Source organism: Rattus norvegicus, chromosome X (genome assembly GCF_036323735.1).
Source record: "Rattus norvegicus strain BN/NHsdMcwi chromosome X, GRCr8, whole genome shotgun sequence".
In the NCBI taxonomy this organism is placed as follows: Eukaryota; Metazoa; Chordata; class Mammalia; order Rodentia; family Muridae; genus Rattus; species Rattus norvegicus.
This window is the reverse complement of record NC_086039.1, coordinates 156,117,582-156,135,765: the sequence shown is the minus strand read 5'-3', so window position 1 is coordinate 156,135,765 and position 18,184 is coordinate 156,117,582. Positions and strand designations below refer to the sequence as shown.

Sequence of the window (18,184 nt, the reverse complement as noted above, 5' to 3'; positions counted from 1 at the left end):
GCCTTGCCTCAGTGCAGTTGGCACAACTGCCTGGTGTCTGCCTGCCCAAAGACCTGGACTGTAGCTGCCCATTCATGCCTGCTGTCTGCCTGCCTCGAGGACTGGTCTGCAGCTACTGAGTAGTATTTGGTGTTTGCTATGGAACTGAACAGCTGTCAAATATGATGGAGCTCACCCGCAAAGAACTATTGCTGAACAGGTCCACTTCCCCTATATCCCAATGACTCTTCTCTTCCACTACTGCTGCTGGCGTGAGGTTCGAGTTGCACCTCTAGTGGGGCCCCTTGAATGAGACTCACGGAGGTGGTGACTGGTGCCAAGGCCAGAGGAGTTTTATTGTTCCAGCATGTCGGGGTGCCCTACCCACCCATCCGCTCCCCCGTGACCCTCCCCACCCTCCCCCCTTCAAGAGGGAAATGACCCTGAGCAGACTCTAACAGGGAGTTATATACCTTTGATAAGGGCAGATTTCAATCAGTATGGGCAGAATTTAAATAGTAGTGACTATTGGTGGGGCAAAGCAGCCTTCAGACTGACTCGTCGTGATCAGTGGACCCTTCCAGGCTTTCCAAGGGGTTCGGTTGGGAGTCACAGGTGGCTTTGTCTGATAGTTGGCGTGTAGTTGTTCCAGGAACTAAACTAGTTCTACCTTTCCTGGAAGGGAGAGGTCCTTGTGCTTGGAGGCTTGTGGTGGAATTTTCCCATTGGCTTCAGATTGACCCCAACTCTGGATCTTTCACTGGGTGGTGGGCTAGAGGAGAGGTTGAACCCTTCTTAAAAGTAGGTTGCAAAAATTTTATGCCTACATCTCTCTACTCATTTCTATACCGATTTCATATTGAAATGACACATTAGGTATATCGATTGGTAAATAAAGAAGAAATGTAGTAAAATGTCTTTCACCCCTTTTGTTAGCTTTCAATGTGTTTACTGGAAAATGTCCCACTATACATAGTTTACATTTTCCCTCCATTAAATGGCACTGTTTAAGAACAGAGACCTTTAATTAGGTTGACTTTTACCAGAAGCAAAGCTATTTACAACGTCATCCTTCCAGGGGTTTTCTCAAGAGCAATATAGAGTAGAATAGAATCTTGGCACACTTTATGAATCATAATTCTGTGTTTTTGTTAATTCAGATATTATACATTACACTTGAAGAAAGGTACATGTATGGGATAGGTGGTTAATTTTACATGGGCCTTAGTAAGTTGAGTTCCAGATGGCAAAATGTCAGTTTCATATTAACCAAGGTGCACTGGTCTAATTAACGTTAGTGCTGTAGAGTCCTTTCTTAAAAAGAGACCTAAATCTATACTTGCTGATGTATAGAATTTCTACAAGTAGATCATCTGTAGGTCATTTGCCCCTGTGAGATACGGATCCCAGATGATGTTCCGAAGCTTACAAGAATGTTTTAAGTTTATTGGAACCCACATCTTAGAGAAGGCAATAGACTGAAACGTTTGTTTCGTAGTAGCAGCTGGGGAAACAGTTTTGGGTTGAAAGCAGGAACATTTTTTTAGTTCTCTAGACTGCGATCCATAAAAGAAGGGCTTCTTTCCTCTATCTAGAAGGCTGGATGTATATAAATTAGGCATAGAGAGAAGGATCTGTCAGTCTGTACATAAAGGCAACCAAGGGAGCTTGTGAATAAGATATCATCAGAACTCCACTGATCTATGTAAGGACTCTGAACTTTAGTCTGTTGTAGTAAATAATTGTGGATTTGTATCATAAAAATCCATTCAAAGCAAAATATTGAGATGTCATGCTTTCTTACTCCACAGGGAGGTATACTCATGTTTTAATATTATAAGCCATTGATTTTTTAACCTTTCTAATGATGTAAACCTTTTAAAAAATTTGAAAGAAGTTTAAAATCTCCCAAATGTGTGTTGTAACATTAAAGTAAAGTTCCCTTTAAGAGTAAAGGCAGAGCAGAACCATATTTTTTTTTTTTTGGTTCTTTTTTTCGGAGCTGGGGACCGAACCCAGGGCCTTGCGCTTCCCAGGCAAGCGCTCTACCACTGAGCTAAATCCCCAACCCCAGAACCATAATTTTTAGAAGGCAAAGCAATCCAAACACAATTAACTTCTGGATCAAGGTGACCCATCAGTGTCCCCTGTAATGTGTTTCCTCCACAGCCAATTCTCTTTTAGGCTCAGGTGATAATGGGAAGATGTCAATATGAATCCCCAGTAAGGTTTGAGATAAATTACATGGTTGTATAGTTTTTCATCTGAGATGGGCTGCAGCCCGTCAGTCAGTATGTGCCGTAGAGGGACCATTGACAATTGTTTCTGCTCCTAGGGATAGACCAAAGGGGGAAAAATCATTTAAAGAAGATCCAAACAAAGAACCAAGAAAACTCTTGAGTTTTCAGCCAGCTGGGGGGGGGTGTTTTTTAGGGGGGGGTGTTTTGTTCTGTTGTTTTTTTTTTGTTTGTATTTTGGTTTTTTGTTTTTTGTTTTTTGTTTTTTTGAGCTACGTAATCTCAAGCTGCAACTTCAGCAGCAAAACTCTGGCCAATATTCTTGTGATTCAGGTTTTGAAGTTGTGTGGCCCTTAGCTGGAAATCAGCTAAGCAGCAAGTAGGCACACTCTGCTCATATCTACCCAGGAGCTTTATCTTGGTGACTTGCTGCCATCCATGCCCGGCCTGGGGGAGGGGCCCACCCTGTGGTTTCCAGCCATTCACTTCCGCTGTCAACTTTGGTACCCCTGCCACAGGACAAGTCAACTTTTTCCTGAGATGCAAGGCATGGCCCTGGTGGGCACACCACCATGCCCTTGAGCTTGCTGGACAGGACCCTTCTCCTCCCTGCCCACACCTTTTTGCAGTTTTCTTGCACTGCCTGGTTGACAGAAAGAGACTTACCAGCCTCTCCTGTTGGAGCTGCCCCAACCTCTTCTCCTCCCCACTCAGGAAAGTAGACCAAGAGAGCATGACACGTGTAGGGTGGTGGAAGTGTGCCACCAGGGCCCTGTGTAGAGTCTTGTGAGCCAAAGAACAGTGAGACTCTGTCTCAGGCCTGTAGCCTGTGGCAACTGGAGGTATGTCCCACTGAAACATCCTGCTGCCTGAACTGTGGGAAAACAAGAAAAAATGGTTAAAATAGTGATCTGACTTTGGGGCACTCCAACCCCGGTGGGGTGGACATCGATAGGAAGTGCATGGAATTCATGGCCCCTTGGCTGAGTCATGAGTTAGAAGGATTGGCCGAGTTAGCCCTGAGATTAATGGGTGTCTTCTCCACTTGGACTGGGAACGAGGGAGCCAAGGGGTTAAAATGCATTATTCCCTTCTGCATTTTTTTCTGGGGTGCTGGAGAGCTCAGGACTCCTGGGGGCAGGGAGTGGCATGAAGAGGCATGGGAGGCCATGAGCTGGCATGTCGCTTGCGTTGTCTACCCTTGTAACAGATTAGTGTAGAGCTGTTGTGCTGCTGGGGCCTGGGCTGGGGAAGCAGATGGGGCTGAGGCCCTCCTTGGTGAGTTTCATTATAAGAGATTTAAAGAGGACCCATATTTTCATAAGCTGAGGGCTTTTGTCCTCTGTGATCAGATATTTCCCATGGTAGAAAAGTAAAGCGCTGGTCCACTGAAGAACATTCCTGCATCGTCCTACCTGTCACAGGCTCCTGCAACGTACTAGAGGCAGCATGAGTGCAGGTTTAAGAGTTCAGTCAGCCGGGGTAGGGGATTTGGCTCAGTGGTAGAGCGCTTGCCTAGCAAGCGCAAGGCCCTGGGTTCGGTCCCCAGCTCCGGAAAAAAAAAAAAAAAAGAAAGAAAGAAAGAAAGAAAGAAAAGAAAAAAGAAAAAAAAAAGAGTTCAGTCAGCCATTTGAAAGAGCCAGAGTTGGGGCCTATCTGGGGCAGTAGGAAAATTCCCACCACAAACCTCTGAGCACAAGGACCCCTCTCTTCCAGGAAGAAAAAAAGCTGGTTTAGTTCCTGGAACAGGTACAAGCCAAACTGTCACACAAAGCTACCTGTGCCTTTGATCTGAGCCCCCTACCTGCACCCCCTTGCCGGCCGGGAGTGTCTTGAACAGTATACTGATCCAGATCTGAAAGTTGTTTCACTCCACCAAATGCACACAGTACCCTGCCTAGTTACCATTGTTTGAATTCTGCACCAATTGTTTTCAAGGTTTATAACTCTCTGTTACAGTCTGCTGTCTTAGTCTTCCCCCCTGAAGTGGGAGGATCCCAACATGTTGGAATTAAACTCCTCTTGCTTTTATATCGATCGCGAGTCCATGAGTCTCATTCAAGTCTCCTGGAAGAGGTTCAACTCGGACCTAACACCATCATAGGTGTGTGTTTGCTGGTTGCTGTGTTAGCCGGTTTTTAATTTTTCAGGAGAAATGGATAGCAGGTTTTTGCCAGTGCCTAGGCAGGCCACCAGGGTTCAGGTAGAGATTTAAGGGACCTTTGTGGAATTTCCTCTACTGCTTCACCTGTGTGATGCTTTCTTTGTATGAGATGTGTCCCACTGACTCGGAGTTTTCCTGGATCCACTGTTTTGTAGATGTTACGATGCCCTCCCTGGCTGTAGAAATCTCCCAATACTGTCTTGCTCTCATCACCCCACTGCTATGAGTCAGTCACACCCTAGGAAAGGATGCACGTCTTTGGAAAGGCTGGGACCAAGTTGCTGTGACTGCTCTGTGAAGGGAGGGATGCGCACAGTGGCTCAGAGGTGTTGTAGTAAGTTTGGGTAACCTAGGTGAACAACTGGGTGAAAGGGCATCCTCAGCTCAGCTGAGTTAAGAAGAGAGTAATGCTTGGACCACAGCCCTTCGGAGAGGATGGTGGGGATCCCAAGGAGACTTGCCCAAGAGGGCCTGTGTTGTAATAAGCCTGAGTCTGCCTTTAGTCTGAGACTGGACTAGGACCCCCACCCCACCCCACCCCGGAGGGTCAGAGAAGAGGTTCGAGAAAAAGAGGGCTTGGGATGTCTGAGCCAGACACTGCAGTTTAGGTAGGGGCTCATGGGATCCGAGATCTGACTACTGTGTACTGTTTAGGGCCAGACTGAACACCCGAGGCCTCTGAGATACAGCCAAGGGCATACCGCAACACCAGTGCCAACTAAAGAGGAAAGTACACTGAACCCTCCAGTCATGCCATGTGCAACTGCGGCACCCAAGTGTACTTGTGTGAATGATAGGTTTTCCTAGCCCTAGAGCATCTCCAGAATGCTGTTCGTACATACGTATAGGATCGCCTCACCCCTTGGGCATGCATATCCCATCACCTTTCCAGCTCAAACGGACCTCTCTGTGACACACATTCAGGCTTCTTTCTGTTGCAGCCAATCTGAGATAAAACATAAGGACAAAGGCAAAACAGGCTGCGGCTGTGTCCCAATGAACTGAAGCGACGGGCCATCCCTCAACAGGAAAGCAAATGAGAGCGGCTGAGGCAAGCTGGACCCCCTTGAGGCATGCGCAGAGTGGTGGTAGCCAGTGCGCATGTGCCTGTGGCATATCAACCAATCAGAGGTCGTTATATCTGGACGAGGTCCAGATGAAGGCAGATCGACCTGTGTGAGTGGAAGAAGGCTGTGTTGCGGACTCGAGGAGCCTAGGTGGGTGACGGTTTTGCAGGGGACGTTCGGTGGTGGGCCTCCAGGGCTGGGTTAGAGGCACCAGGACAGACTGAAGGCCTTGTTGTCGTGGGACGGGATTTGGGGGAATGTTCCGTTGGATGGGTTTGGGGGGAACGTTCCATGGTGGGGCTCCAGTGGTGGATTAGAGGCGCCAGGACAAAGTGAAGGCCGTGTTGTCATGGGATGGGTTTTAGGGGCACGTTGCATGTGGGGCCTCCAGGGGTGGGTTAGAGGCACCAGGACAGATTGAAGTCCTTGTCATTGTGGCATGAGTTTTTTTTTTTTTATTTTTTTGGGGGGTGGTGGTGGTGGTGACATTCTGTGGAATAGGTTTTGGGAGGACATTTCGTGGTGGGCCTCCAGGAGTGGGTTAGAGTTACCAGGACGGACTGAAGCACTTATCATCCTGGGACAGTGTGATCACGGAACGTGAGGGTCCTGGAAAACCTGTGAGGTGACATCAGAAGCTTTATTTCACTTTCCTGGGGACTGCAAGAGGGCCTAAGGCTGAGAATGAGAAGGGGTGTGATGAGGGCAACAGGACCATAGAGAGGGGGATGGCGCCGGGAGAGGGAGTAGGCACCTTTACACATTTCTGACAGGTTTGGGTTTTTTTTTTTTCCATATTCTTCGGTTTCCTTTGTTGTTGTTTCTTTTTGGTTGTTTTGTTTTGTTTGGATCCTGACTGGTCCACACCTGGATCCTCCTGTGCTGCTTCCATGAGCAATATCTGTCCAGGAGAGTTAGTCTGAAGTGGATGGGGAACCCTGGGCACTCTGCACAAACACATGTGCAACAACAGGGCCCAAGCTGGGAATGGGTGGCTGATGGACAGGCCTCACACCTTTGGGAGTACCTGTAGGCAGCCTCAGGCATAGTAGTGTCCCTGGTAATCAGAGACCCATTCTGGAATGTGGGGCCTCTAACTGAGGGGTGGGCAGAAGGAGCGTCTCAGAGGAATGTATTGAATTGTGGTCACCTGGATGAGTGATAGGGTGTTAGCAGAGTCAGTCTTGAGTCTCTGATGGTGAGAAAACACAGTCAGCCTGGGGCCTCGGGCCATTGTGGAACATAGTGTGATCTTGAGGCAGAAGGCACTAGGTCTATCTGTGATGAGAAGTTTGGAAGATTTCCCACCTGGAAGTAAAATAGACCAGTGAGGGCAGTGGATGAAAGGGGGTCCAGGTGGGTGGCAAGTTTGAAGAGAGTTGGCTGTGACAGCGAAGTAGAGAAACAGAAGTAGTGACCTTCCACATGAGCTCTGTGAATCTGTTTGGGGTCCTCAGTGGACCTCTGGTTCCTGCTTATATGCGGCCGTGAGCCTTGCCTCCTTCAACATAAATGCCTGTCTGAAGGGACTGGCCAGGTCTGGTCCCCTTCAACAAAGGCAACATCTCTATCCAAGTCCCACAAGTACTAGTTGAAGCCACTTGACCCTGGGTGTACATGCCTTCCCAACCAGTCTGAGAGACGTGCACTGGGAGGTGGTGCCTACTTAGGTATGCCCAGCCACGCTCTGAGACTAAGGAGGCTCCAAGGCCAGAAGAGTACCCTGGGTGGATGATTTGCTATTGGGGAACTCGGTGTAGAGGCAGTCCAGTTAGGACAGGGTTCAGAGAGGAGCCTTAGCTCATGTGCTAGGGCAGTGGGATCACAAAGAGGCAGGTCCAAGGCAAACTGGTAGAGTCATACCAGGAGCTTCACTTTCCAAATGATACCGCACAAGGCCACAGAGGGCAAGGCGAGGGAGCAGTCGTCGGCAGTCATGGGGTGGCATGGATTGTGAGGGCTAAATGGGACAACGTGTGAGCTGTAAGACATAGCCTCGGGGACTGAGTAGGACCTCAGTGAGTTGGAGTTCCCAACCAGATGCCAGCAGTAGGTGCACTGTTTTACAGGGGTTGCAAAAGCAGGAAAGGGTACTGATCTTGAGAGGAAGTGGGTTGGGGAGCTCCAGGTCCAGATAGAGGAACGGGGCAGGTCAGGACATTGGTGACATGCTCTTGCCCTCATTTTGCTCCAGCACAAGTGCCAGGGCACCCAGCCACACCCCGTGGAGTCCTGGTCCTTTCTCCCCTTGCCATCTTGCAATTCTGCCCAGCATCTCTACTTCCAGGAGTGCTGTCTAACCCAAGAAGCTTCTAGCCATGTCAAGCAGTGAAAGGAAGGCCACTGCCAGTGTCGGCAGGCACCCAAGTGTGGTCCCAAATCTCTCTTCAGATGACAGCCAGAACCCACCAGGTGCAATCGCTGCAGGTAAAAAGAAACAGAACAAAACCACATCATGACAAAACACAAGCAAACCAGAGGGGCTGCTCGAGGGATGTGTCTACCCCCAGGAGACATCCTAAAAATCCCTTGGCAGGTGGGACACCGAGTGGGTGTGGTGCATGGAGATTGCTTTCTTGCAATAGTGGGAGGTTTCAGATGCTATGAACTGTTGCCCAAGCTTCTTGTGGCTTAAGCTTCCCCCACCTGAAATTCCGACCTCACATGAAACCTGCAAGGCTCATAAGACAGTTCTTTCCAGGCAATATGCAGTATGCCTCTCTGGGAACACATGTGTCACATGTCGAAGGCGTGTGCAGCAGGTGCCGGCACCAGCTGATCTAGACTCAAGCCTAATAAATTTCATGTGTGTCTGTTTATGTGCGTGTGCCTCTGTCTACCCCTCTAACACATTCTCCCTCCTTCCCTTCCTTCTTCCCTCCCTCCCTCAAGCTCTCTTTCCTCCCTCTCTCTCTCTCTCTCCTCAGTCTCCCTGTCTCTTTGTCTCCCTGTCTCTCTCTGTCTCTGTCTCTGTCTCTCTCTCTCTCTCTCACACACACACACATACACACACACATACACACGCGTGCACACACACACACACACACACACACATACACAATGTATGTTTGTTTGTAGGCATACTTCTGTGTGCCACCGCTCCCACACTCACTTACTCTGTGCTTGTATGTGTATATATGTGGTTTGTTTGGGCCTCTGCATGGCTTCTTTCAAAAGGGTAAGATATCATTGGTGGCTATGGGTCCTAGAAACCCCACAGTGAGTCTGTTTTCCATGGTAGGTGATGGGAGCAGCACACTTTGTCTCAAAATAGTTTTCCTCTTTGAAAATAGTTTTCCTCTTTGTCTTTAATACAGCCAACAAAGAAGTCCCTGTTGCCGGTAGGGAGGAAACTATTGCCTCTGGAACAGAAAGGCAACAGGACAGGTGACCACATTTCATTTTTTCATCCACTCATAAAATGCATTTAGAAAAGTCAGGCTGGAAAGATGGTTCAGTGAAAGAGTGCTCAATGTACAAACACAGGAATCTGAGGTTACATCCTCAACCCCCCACAGAAAAAGCTACACATGACCCCACTTAACACCTTTGAACCCCAGAACTGAGGGCTGAGGTGTGGCAGAGAAGTTCTTTCTTGATGCCAACCTAACAAAAATAAATTGAGAGATAAACAAACAAAGAAACAAAGAAACAAATGCAGGAGAGGGTTAGGTGTGTGAGTCACAGGAATGCGCTGGGTGCATTGAGCTTAAAGGCCCCAACGCATTCATCCTGCAGTCCATCAGATGTTCAGTGTGTTACAGAATCAAAATCGCATGCCGCCAGCAAACTACAAGTCCTGTCACAGAACGTTTCTGACAGGAGTAAGGTGGAGATGGTTAGAGGAGGACACCCCACCCACCCACCCACACAAACACACTTCTACCTCTGATGGCGGCACACGCGTACACTTGCACCTCTCTAGAAATCTACAAGAGTCAACGTCCGCTCTTGAACCGAGAACCTTATATAGGCTGTGTGGCACACTCCACTTCCTCTGCTCACTCTGCAAAGGTGGCCTTTTGTATACGTTGAAGTAAAGAGTTAATGTGATTTCTTTTCAGGAAGAAAAAACAGGATTTGTTCCAAGAATTAGAAGGTATGTTCTAGGAGGCATTCGGAATTTGATAAAATTGAGCCGAAGAAGTACAAGGCGAGGGAGTTGTCACCTGGCAGAGAGGAGGAGCGTGTTTACTGCCTTGCTCTCAAACACTCAGTGTCAAAATAGTATTTATTAGTTCGTCGAGTCTCTACTTCATGGTAATTGTCCATATGAAGATCATGGCACCTGCCGTGTGACTATTCTTACCTACTCTCTGTGAGATATTTAAAAGTGGGAAGAAATTATGTGTTTTTGAATCACACAAGTGATGCATCTGCTTTTAATACCACATTTCACTTCACTCGTTTGTATTCTCGTCTAGGTCTTTTTTATTTGCTGGGGAGAGTGGGGTTGCTAGCAGAGGGCCAATCCTCGTTAAATAGCTGCCCACGATTTATCGTGCAAAAAGACAGCACATGAAGTGGAAAACTGAAGTCAGTACTGTTAGCCTGTGGCTATAGCATGATCGGGCTAATCCTTCTTTAAATCGCTGTCAGAGGTTAGTCTCGTGAACTGTTGGACAAAAACTACAAACTGAGAACCAGCTGGGAGGTCTGTGGGATTTTCCGATGGAGAGTTACATGTAGAAACTCTCCAGGACTCAGGATAGGGATGTAGTGGGGTGGAGGACACTTGCCTCGTATGTTGAAGCCTCTGGGTTCCAACCCCAATACCACAGACTTTTCCATGAGTCAGTTTTCCCTTTAAATGATTCAGGATGTCTACCTCATCAAACTGGTCCAAAAGCATCAATGCCCACAATCTTTACCGTATTTTTCATCTCACTGTGCGCTGATCTCTGGGCCTTGAGAGATTTTTGCGCAGGGGCCATATCTGTGCTTTGCACCAAGTAGCCCAACAGCCCCTCCTAATGTGTCCTCCAACTGGAGCACACTTAGTACATTGATAAAATCCATCCTTTATGAATGCCGTCTAGTAAAGAAATTACACCGTGACTTGATACCCTTTTTTGTAAGTTTTGTCAAGTTCTCTGCGTTATGTTTTGTATGTAATATCTGGACACTGAAATCCAACTACCCAGTTTCCCGTTAAGATCGGAGCCACTGAAATTCTTGGCTGAAAGAGAGGAGGCAGATAACCTCTGCATGGACAGATCTTTTCCGTCTATTGATAACAAGTGTCTTTCCAATACCGGTGAGGGTCTTTTGCAGTAATGCCTACAAGATCATGTTCCTTTTACAGAGCCGATTCAGAAAGTTCTCCAGGAAAACAGAGAAAGATTCTTGAGGATCATGGCATCATCTTTCCTTGCCATGGAGGTCAAAGTTAAGGACATTCTAAAAACCCAGTGTGAACAGAGGTAAGGTCTTGGCACTTTGATCCCAGAGCTGTTGACAGTTGGTTTGTGGGCACGATGAAGGGGGAATAGCCAGTGGCCCCACAAGGTAGAAATTTTGTCGGCAAGTGTATTTGCCTTGGGTTTGGTGTAGAACCATCTTGGTTTTTTGCCGGATAGCTTCTTGTGGCGACTGAAAGCAACTGTGTTTCCTGAGAATGAATTAGAATGTTTTGACACTGTTTTCACACGGGGCAGTTGAATCCGTGTACCAGTAAGGAAGGTGTGTGCATTGTGTCAAAGTGCTGGGTGCATTGACCTTGAGATCCCCAAAACATACATCCTGCAGTCCATGATATCATCTCTTCGCTGTGAAATGAGATGACAATCTCTCGCCTCCAATGTTGCAGAGGTTTCAGGAGCAGCATTCACCATACAGGTGTACCAGAACCCTCACTGGGACAGTGAGGAAGAGTGGGTAGGTGTCCACAGAGCTCTGTGATTTTCGTAGGTGTGCATCCTCATTGGACCAATCTCCATAAAAGGAACAAGTAAAGCAGAAGTTGTGCACTTCAGAGGCAAATACTTGTGGAATGTTAGTAAAACTATGTTTCTTCTTCCTGAGAATTCCTACACAATGAGTGTTGTGAAGTGACTTCTATCCTGGCCAAGGCAGAACACACACTCTTAGTGTGATATGAAATAATCCTCCTCATTTTCCATTTCCGCATCAGAATGTTTTAGATGCTCTTTCCCAGTCCTCCATCGGTAGCTTGAGTGAGGACAAGTCAGCCGTGCCTTGAATGCGTGGTCTTCATTTCGAGAAGGGATAACACAGTGTCCACTGTTGTCCTTTACAGGCAGAAACTTTATCAGGACTATTCTCTTCAGGTTACAAATTTGAGTAAGAAGCTAACCACGGATGCAAACCAAGTCAAGAAGCATGCCGAAAAACTCTGCGTGAGTATCAGGCTTAGCTTTGAAGGAGTCCATTGTGTCAGCATCAGAGGTAGCAGCAGAGGTTTCCTGCCGCAGGACATGAGCTCAGGGAGACAAGGAGGGTGGTGGGTGTGGTGAGGAGAGATGGGCCTTCCTCCCTGACTCGTTTCTTTTCCCTGTGGAGAGATGACAAGGAGGGTGATGATGGGTGAGGAGCCAGGTTGGTGGGGACATCTGGGGATGAGCAGGTAGCGTCTGCAGAGTGCAGGGGAAGGTATGGGATTGTGTCCTGAGCGGGGAGCCTTCAGGATCCCCAAGGTGCAGATGCCAAACAGTGGGAGGGCCCCAAGTAGCCTTCTGACACAGGGATCAGGGATGCAGAGGACCCATGTGGCTGTGGCTGTGGCTGTGGCTGTGGCTGTGGCTGTGGCTGTGGCTGTGGCTGTGGCTGTGGCTGTGGCTGTGGCAGGGCAGATGGAGACTTGGATGTCAGTGGTTGGAGTTCAGCCCAGCCCTGTCCCCAGAGGAGAAGAGGGAAAAGGTTGCCATGCAGTGATGGACCTGTGATGGTGACTGAGTCACCTTTTCCCTGGAGGTGAGAATGGGGTTTTGGGGACAGGTACTGTAGTCTGTGGTGCCTCTGGGGTTCTTTCTTCCTGCTGGAGGATGGAGCTGCCTTCTGGAGATTCTGACTTCCAGAGGTGGGGAAGCGGAGGCTGGTGTACTGAGGGAGATGGAGATGCTGTCCGGTCCAGGTCAAGTCAGGAGCATGGACTCTGGAATCCCACCAATTGGATCGCAGTCACGGTCCTGTTACTTGGTAGTTATGCTAACTCAGAAGAACAGTTTACACTCGGGCCTCGGTTTCTTCAGAGTGGAAGGAGAGGATAAAGTCCCCATCTCACAGAATTCTTTGAACAGTTTCTTTTAGATGTGCATTCATGTATTGGTCCAGGGCAGCATCTGAAGTAAGTTTTCTAGAATATAACCCTGTTAGCATGGCACTGTGTGCAAATGCAGTGGGTTCCTACCTGGTGGAGTGACGTATGATGGGGACAACTCAAGGTAGGTTCTAAAAACCCAAGAGAGTCCGCAGATTTGGAGGCCTCCTATAGGTAGGTTTTCGAGTCTTCAGGAACTAATAGCTATGTGTTGAGTACTGTTAAGTAGACAACTTCCCAATACATGAATGAGCTTCACATTATGAAGGTTATTTTTCTACTATTAGGTTAGTGTTGTAAATGTGGTCACTGTTTTAATTGAAAAAATGGTGCATGTATTACACCATCTGTTTTGCATAAATATAATACACCATTGCGTTGTTTCTCTAAGGTTTCCCCTACCCCTGACTTGTTCTGACATCTTCTTTTTTTTATTTTTTTTCTCTTTTTTTTTTTTTCTTTTTTGTTCTGACATCTTGTACTGTCTTTGTTTGTAGAATATGTTTATGGAGCAACAGAAGTTTATTCATGAATCTCTCACTCTGCAGAAGAACAGAATGGAGGAATTTAAGTCACTGTGTGAAGAATACTTGGAGGTCTGTTGAACATTCTTCAAATCAACCCACACAAGGGGACACTGGCTATTCCGGTATTCTCTCTGTGCTTCGGATAGCACCTTAGAAAAGTGACCTGCAAACACCTTCCAGCATTTTCCTCGTGCTCCGTGTCAACCTAAGTACAAAGTCAGTTTGTAATTTTAGGATTCCCTCATGGTTAGGAGAAACATTCGAAGCAGGACTTGCTGCCTTGGTAATTTCATCTGCAGCTGTTGATATTGTACAGGCAGGGCATTTACGCTCCTTCGATCATCCCATCTTGCCTCCCAGTGCATTCTTCCCTTGTGTATGTATGTGCACACATGCACACACGTGTACCTGTCTCTGCATAGGTGCGTAAAGGTCGGAGGTCAACTCTTATGGATACTGTTCATCCTAACCTTGTTTCCTTTAGGTTTTTGTTTATTTGTTTTTAATTTTGAGACAGGATCTTACTGTATAGCTCTGGCTGTCCTGGAACTCACTAGGTGGGCCAGTCTGGATCCAAAATCACCGAGATCCGCCTGCCTGCCAGCCTCTCTCCTGAGTGCTGCTGGGATGGCAGGTGTGCACCACTGTGCCGGACTCCGTCATTTCCTTTGGTAACAGGATGACTCACTGGACCCCGATCTCTCCACTATGCCTAGGCTGGCTGTTCACAGGGTCCTAAGGCTCGGCCTATCCTGCATCAGTAGGTGTGTCACCATGCCTGACGTTTAACATGTGTGCTGAAGAGCTAAGGTTGGCTTTTTATGCTTGTGGAGCAGGCTCCTTGCCTACTGCTGCATTCTTGCCCCTTGAGAAACACTTTTACACACTGAAGCTGTCTTCCCAGACCCTCGTGATCCGTTTTTAAGCAAAACAGTGACAAGAATGTTTGCACTTACTTAACTTACTCCATCCTCTTATATTTTCCTTCATTGTTGGACTGAAACATGGCTTCAGATGGCCAATTACACCCATAAGACAGCTCCCGGGTGTAGTAGCACTCAGTGAGAAAGTAAGTGGAAGTCAGAGAGATTGTGATTTGAGGATTACCCTCCATCATCGTCTCTGTAAGTTCTTCCTAGGCGCGTTGATTGACCTCTGCCCTCTTCAGGTTTGCAGCTCTTCTAGAAAACAGTTAAACACTGGACTTCTGCTTTTGTTCAGACTCAATGTGAATTGTCTTGTTCATGTTTCATTTAGAATTTTGTTCATCCAGAGTAATTCAGATGATCCCAAACACCCGAGTTCACGGAATTCTTCCTTGCTTTCTTGTGATTCTCTCTGAAAACAAATCCCCACCCTTGGCACACACATGTGTGCACTTACACACTCACACACACACACAAACACACAAAGGGAGGGAGAGAGAGAGAGAGAGAGAGAGAGAGAGAGAGAGAGAGAGAAGAGAGAAGAGAGAAGAGAGAAGAGAAGAGAGGGAGGGAGAGGCGCCAGTGTCTGTTCCTGCTGAAATATCAGTCTTCAAGTACTCAGTGGCCTAGAAACTTGCTCACCGATTCCAACTTTAAGCTCTCTGTGTTGGTCCATTTTCTATGGTCACTGTATCTTGATACTATGGAAGAGGTCCTGCAAAGTTTTATTCCTCCACAGGATTTAGCAAAACCGTTTAGGTGGAGTGTGTGCTATTTCACTCAGTGCTAAAGGGAACGTGGAGTGGAAAGGTTGAGTTTTAGGTTCCTGGTGCACTGGTGCACAGTGCTCATAGTACAGGACAAGGTATTCCATCTTGCACAGAAGTGGGCGAGTGGCAGTGAATAGGCTCACACCTCATGTTCTCTGTCTTCATTTGGCTTCCTTGCCTTTCATTTGTGCTGTGCAGGGAGAGGCATCCCAGGCTCTCGGGCACGGTAGGCAGGCAGGCACCTTTGGCCTGGGCCACCCCTACAGCTAATCCCTCAGGATTTGAACATTTAGCAGTGGGTCGAGGAGTGGCAAAGTCTGTGTCACGTTGTTGGGTGTTTCGATCTTCATGTTGTCCAGGGTGTATGCCCGTGTCAGAGTCATATGTCTTTGATTACATCTGCTCCCTTTTAAATGGTGGTGTTCGCATTTGTAAGGCAAGATGACCAGGGCTGATTTCCGCACATGTCTTTTTGCTTCAGAAATTTGAGGTGCTGAGGGATTCTCGGGCAAATTCCATTGCTGAAGAGCTGAGACATCTCATAGCCACCTTGGAAGTAAAACTTCTGATGATGCATGTAAGTACCGAGCCTTTCACATAGAAAATGGAAATAAGTCCAACCCTGAGTGCTGTTTATTTCACACCCATTTAACATTTTCTTTTCTTAACAGAGCCAGCAAGAGACTGCTGCTGCCCCACAGTCTCTCCTGGATATGTTATTCTCGTAATACTTTGGAGGACAAAAGTCAATATGAGCGGAGAAGAAATAAGCTGGGTAAAGCTACCTGTGGTGTTTGCAGTTTTGGCGACTAGATCTTCCGTGTTCTCCCCCTGTTCCTGAAGATGCCTCTTTCTGTTCAAACCCAAATGTACCCAAGGATTTGTGTGGCAGCAGTACAAATACGTCTGTAGGAAGCTCCAACCCCGGGGTAGAAACAACAGGCCTTCCCTGTTAGCATCGTAATTAAGGGTTGGCACTCGTTGGCATTGATATAGCGCATTATCATACGTGAGCATCATTTTCCCAAACTAGAAGGCACACAAGTGGGCCATCCTTGTCTTGTCCAGATAAACAATTAAAGAAGATGCAGTCTGTTTTTTACACTCTGCTCTTAAATGTGTTCAGTGATGCAGCCTATGGGACGGACCTTAAGCCTCCAAAGGTAGTGTGCTGTTAAAAAGTAAATTAGTAGGGTTGGGGTTTTAGCTCAGTGGTAGAGCACTTGCCTAGCAAGCGCAAGGCCCTGGGTTCAGTCCTCAGGTCCCCCCCCCCAAAAAAAGTAAATTAGTAGAATTCATCACACCTCCCGAGATTGATGTGAGTAACGTGGTGTGCATCTGTAGAAATGTTATTTGAAGACAACATTTATGAGGTCTTCCAGTTAAATGTGTCTCTGTCCCATTAAGAGGTGATTCTTAACTCGAATAGAGCTTGACTCGCCGTGGTTTATTAAATTCCTCACTTGTATGGATAGTAGTACCTGACAATGTTTTGGGTTTTTTTTTTTTTTTGAAATTTATTGCGCATGTAGAGTACTTGATCATCAGGGATATATCAGGTCTCCTGTACAGTTAAATCTCATGTCCTGTGACTTCCTGTATGTATACCCTGGGAGTTCTTTACTTGGCAACATTTGATTTAATAAACATGAAATCGTTTCAGACTCGTTGGGATGAATCATTGAGTCACATTCTCTTTCTGACGTTCCTGAAGTTTCACCCCTTCTCAGACAGAAAGGGCCCCATGCCCTGTGGAGGTGGTGTGTTGTCGCCTGCGTTAATGCATGGGGCCAGGTGTAGTCCAGGCCACTTGTCTCACTGTGCCCTGTTGTGTAGAAGCATTGAAAGGAGTCAGTGTTCAGCTTCTCCCATTTTCTACAAGTGGAATTGCATTCCTCCACAGTGAATGAGGGCTTCCCTGCTGGATCACTTTACTGTCTAAAATTTGCATTATCCAAAAAGAACTTCCCCCTTTGTGCAAAGTGCCAGTGAGCCCAGAGAATTATTTCTTTAATCATATTATTATATAATGTCCTATTACTTCCAGCTTTGAGTGTCTCCTACTTGAGATATTGTACCTATCCTTACCAGGCGTGGATAGTCTCCATAGTGTTTTCCCAGTGTTGAATTTTATTCCTCTCTCTCTCTCTCTCTCTCTCTCTCTCTTTCTCTCTCTCTCTCTCACACACACACACACATGCCCCCCCTCTCTCTCTCTTTCTCTCTCTCTCTCACACACACACACACACACACACACACACACACATACATGCCCCCCCCCTCTCTCTCTGTGTGTGTGTGTGTGTTTGTGTGTACCTATTCCTTTTTGTGTGTGTTGCACACATGAGCCTCTGCATGTTGTGGCCAGAGATACTTCTGATGTCTGGTTTATTTTATGAATCTTGGTCTCCTTGTGAAGGTGGAGCTCAGCCACTGGGCTACCGTGTTAGGTCATTGGGTTCCAGGGATCCACCTGTCTCTGCCCCGTAATGCGGCTGTGACACACACACACACTGCTGTGCTGAGATTTTTCTTTAAACTTTTATTTTGGTTATTTTATTTATGTGGATCTATATGTGTCTGTCTGTCTGTCTGTCTGTCTGTCTACTCATGCATTCAGATGGCCACAGAGGGTGACAGACCCCTAGAGGTAGAGCTGTTGTGGGCCACCTGATGGGTTCAGGAATTTGAACTCAGGTCTTCTGCAAGAGCAGCAAGTGCTCTTAACCTCTGACCCAGGTCTAAAGCCCCTGTTCTGAGGTCTGAAAAGGCTTTCTGGGGATGTGAACTCATGCTTGTTCAGCAAGCATTTTACCAGCTGACCCATGTCTCCCTAGCTACATGTTCCTTTCTTAGACGTTTGAGCTCAGATATATTTGCTGCTGCTGCTGCTGCTGCTGCTGCTGCTGCTGCTGCTGCTGCTGCTGCTGCTGTTGTTGTCGTTCCCCCCCCTTTCATCCCCGTGCTCCTCCTCCTCCTTCCTTCTCCTTTTTCTCCTTCCTTCTTCTTCCGTGTCCACACTGATGATGTATACCGAACACATTCTGTGACCCTTACTATTCCACTGTACAGCATCTAAATGTGTAGATGTGTGTCTGTCCCCCCGGGTACACCGCAATTCCTGTAACAATGTCACAACTCCTATGACAGTGTCCCACTCTGCTGGCAGCACCAAGGTAGTTCACCCACAGATCTCCAGGGAAATTGGGGATATTAAGCAAGCAGGGATGTCTTT

At 47.2% G+C, this 18,184-nt stretch overlaps 1 protein-coding gene across 1 annotated transcript; it reads left to right on the top strand.

The window, feature by feature from the left end:
* The first annotated feature begins 5,534 nt into the window (after positions 1 to 5,534).
* Xlr3a (X-linked lymphocyte-regulated 3A) lies at positions 5,535 to 16,613 on the top strand. The gene is made up of 9 exons (NM_001408898.1): positions 5,535 to 5,597; positions 7,735 to 7,874; positions 8,765 to 8,834; positions 9,512 to 9,546; positions 10,753 to 10,870; positions 11,707 to 11,806; positions 13,224 to 13,322; positions 15,431 to 15,526; positions 15,621 to 16,613. The coding sequence occupies exons 2-9, from the start codon at positions 7,766 to 7,768 to the stop codon at positions 15,675 to 15,677; spliced, it is 684 nt and encodes a 227-aa protein (NP_001395827.1). The 5' UTR covers positions 5,535 to 5,597; positions 7,735 to 7,765; the 3' UTR covers positions 15,678 to 16,613.
* The last annotated feature ends 1,571 nt before the right edge of the window (positions 16,614 to 18,184 follow it).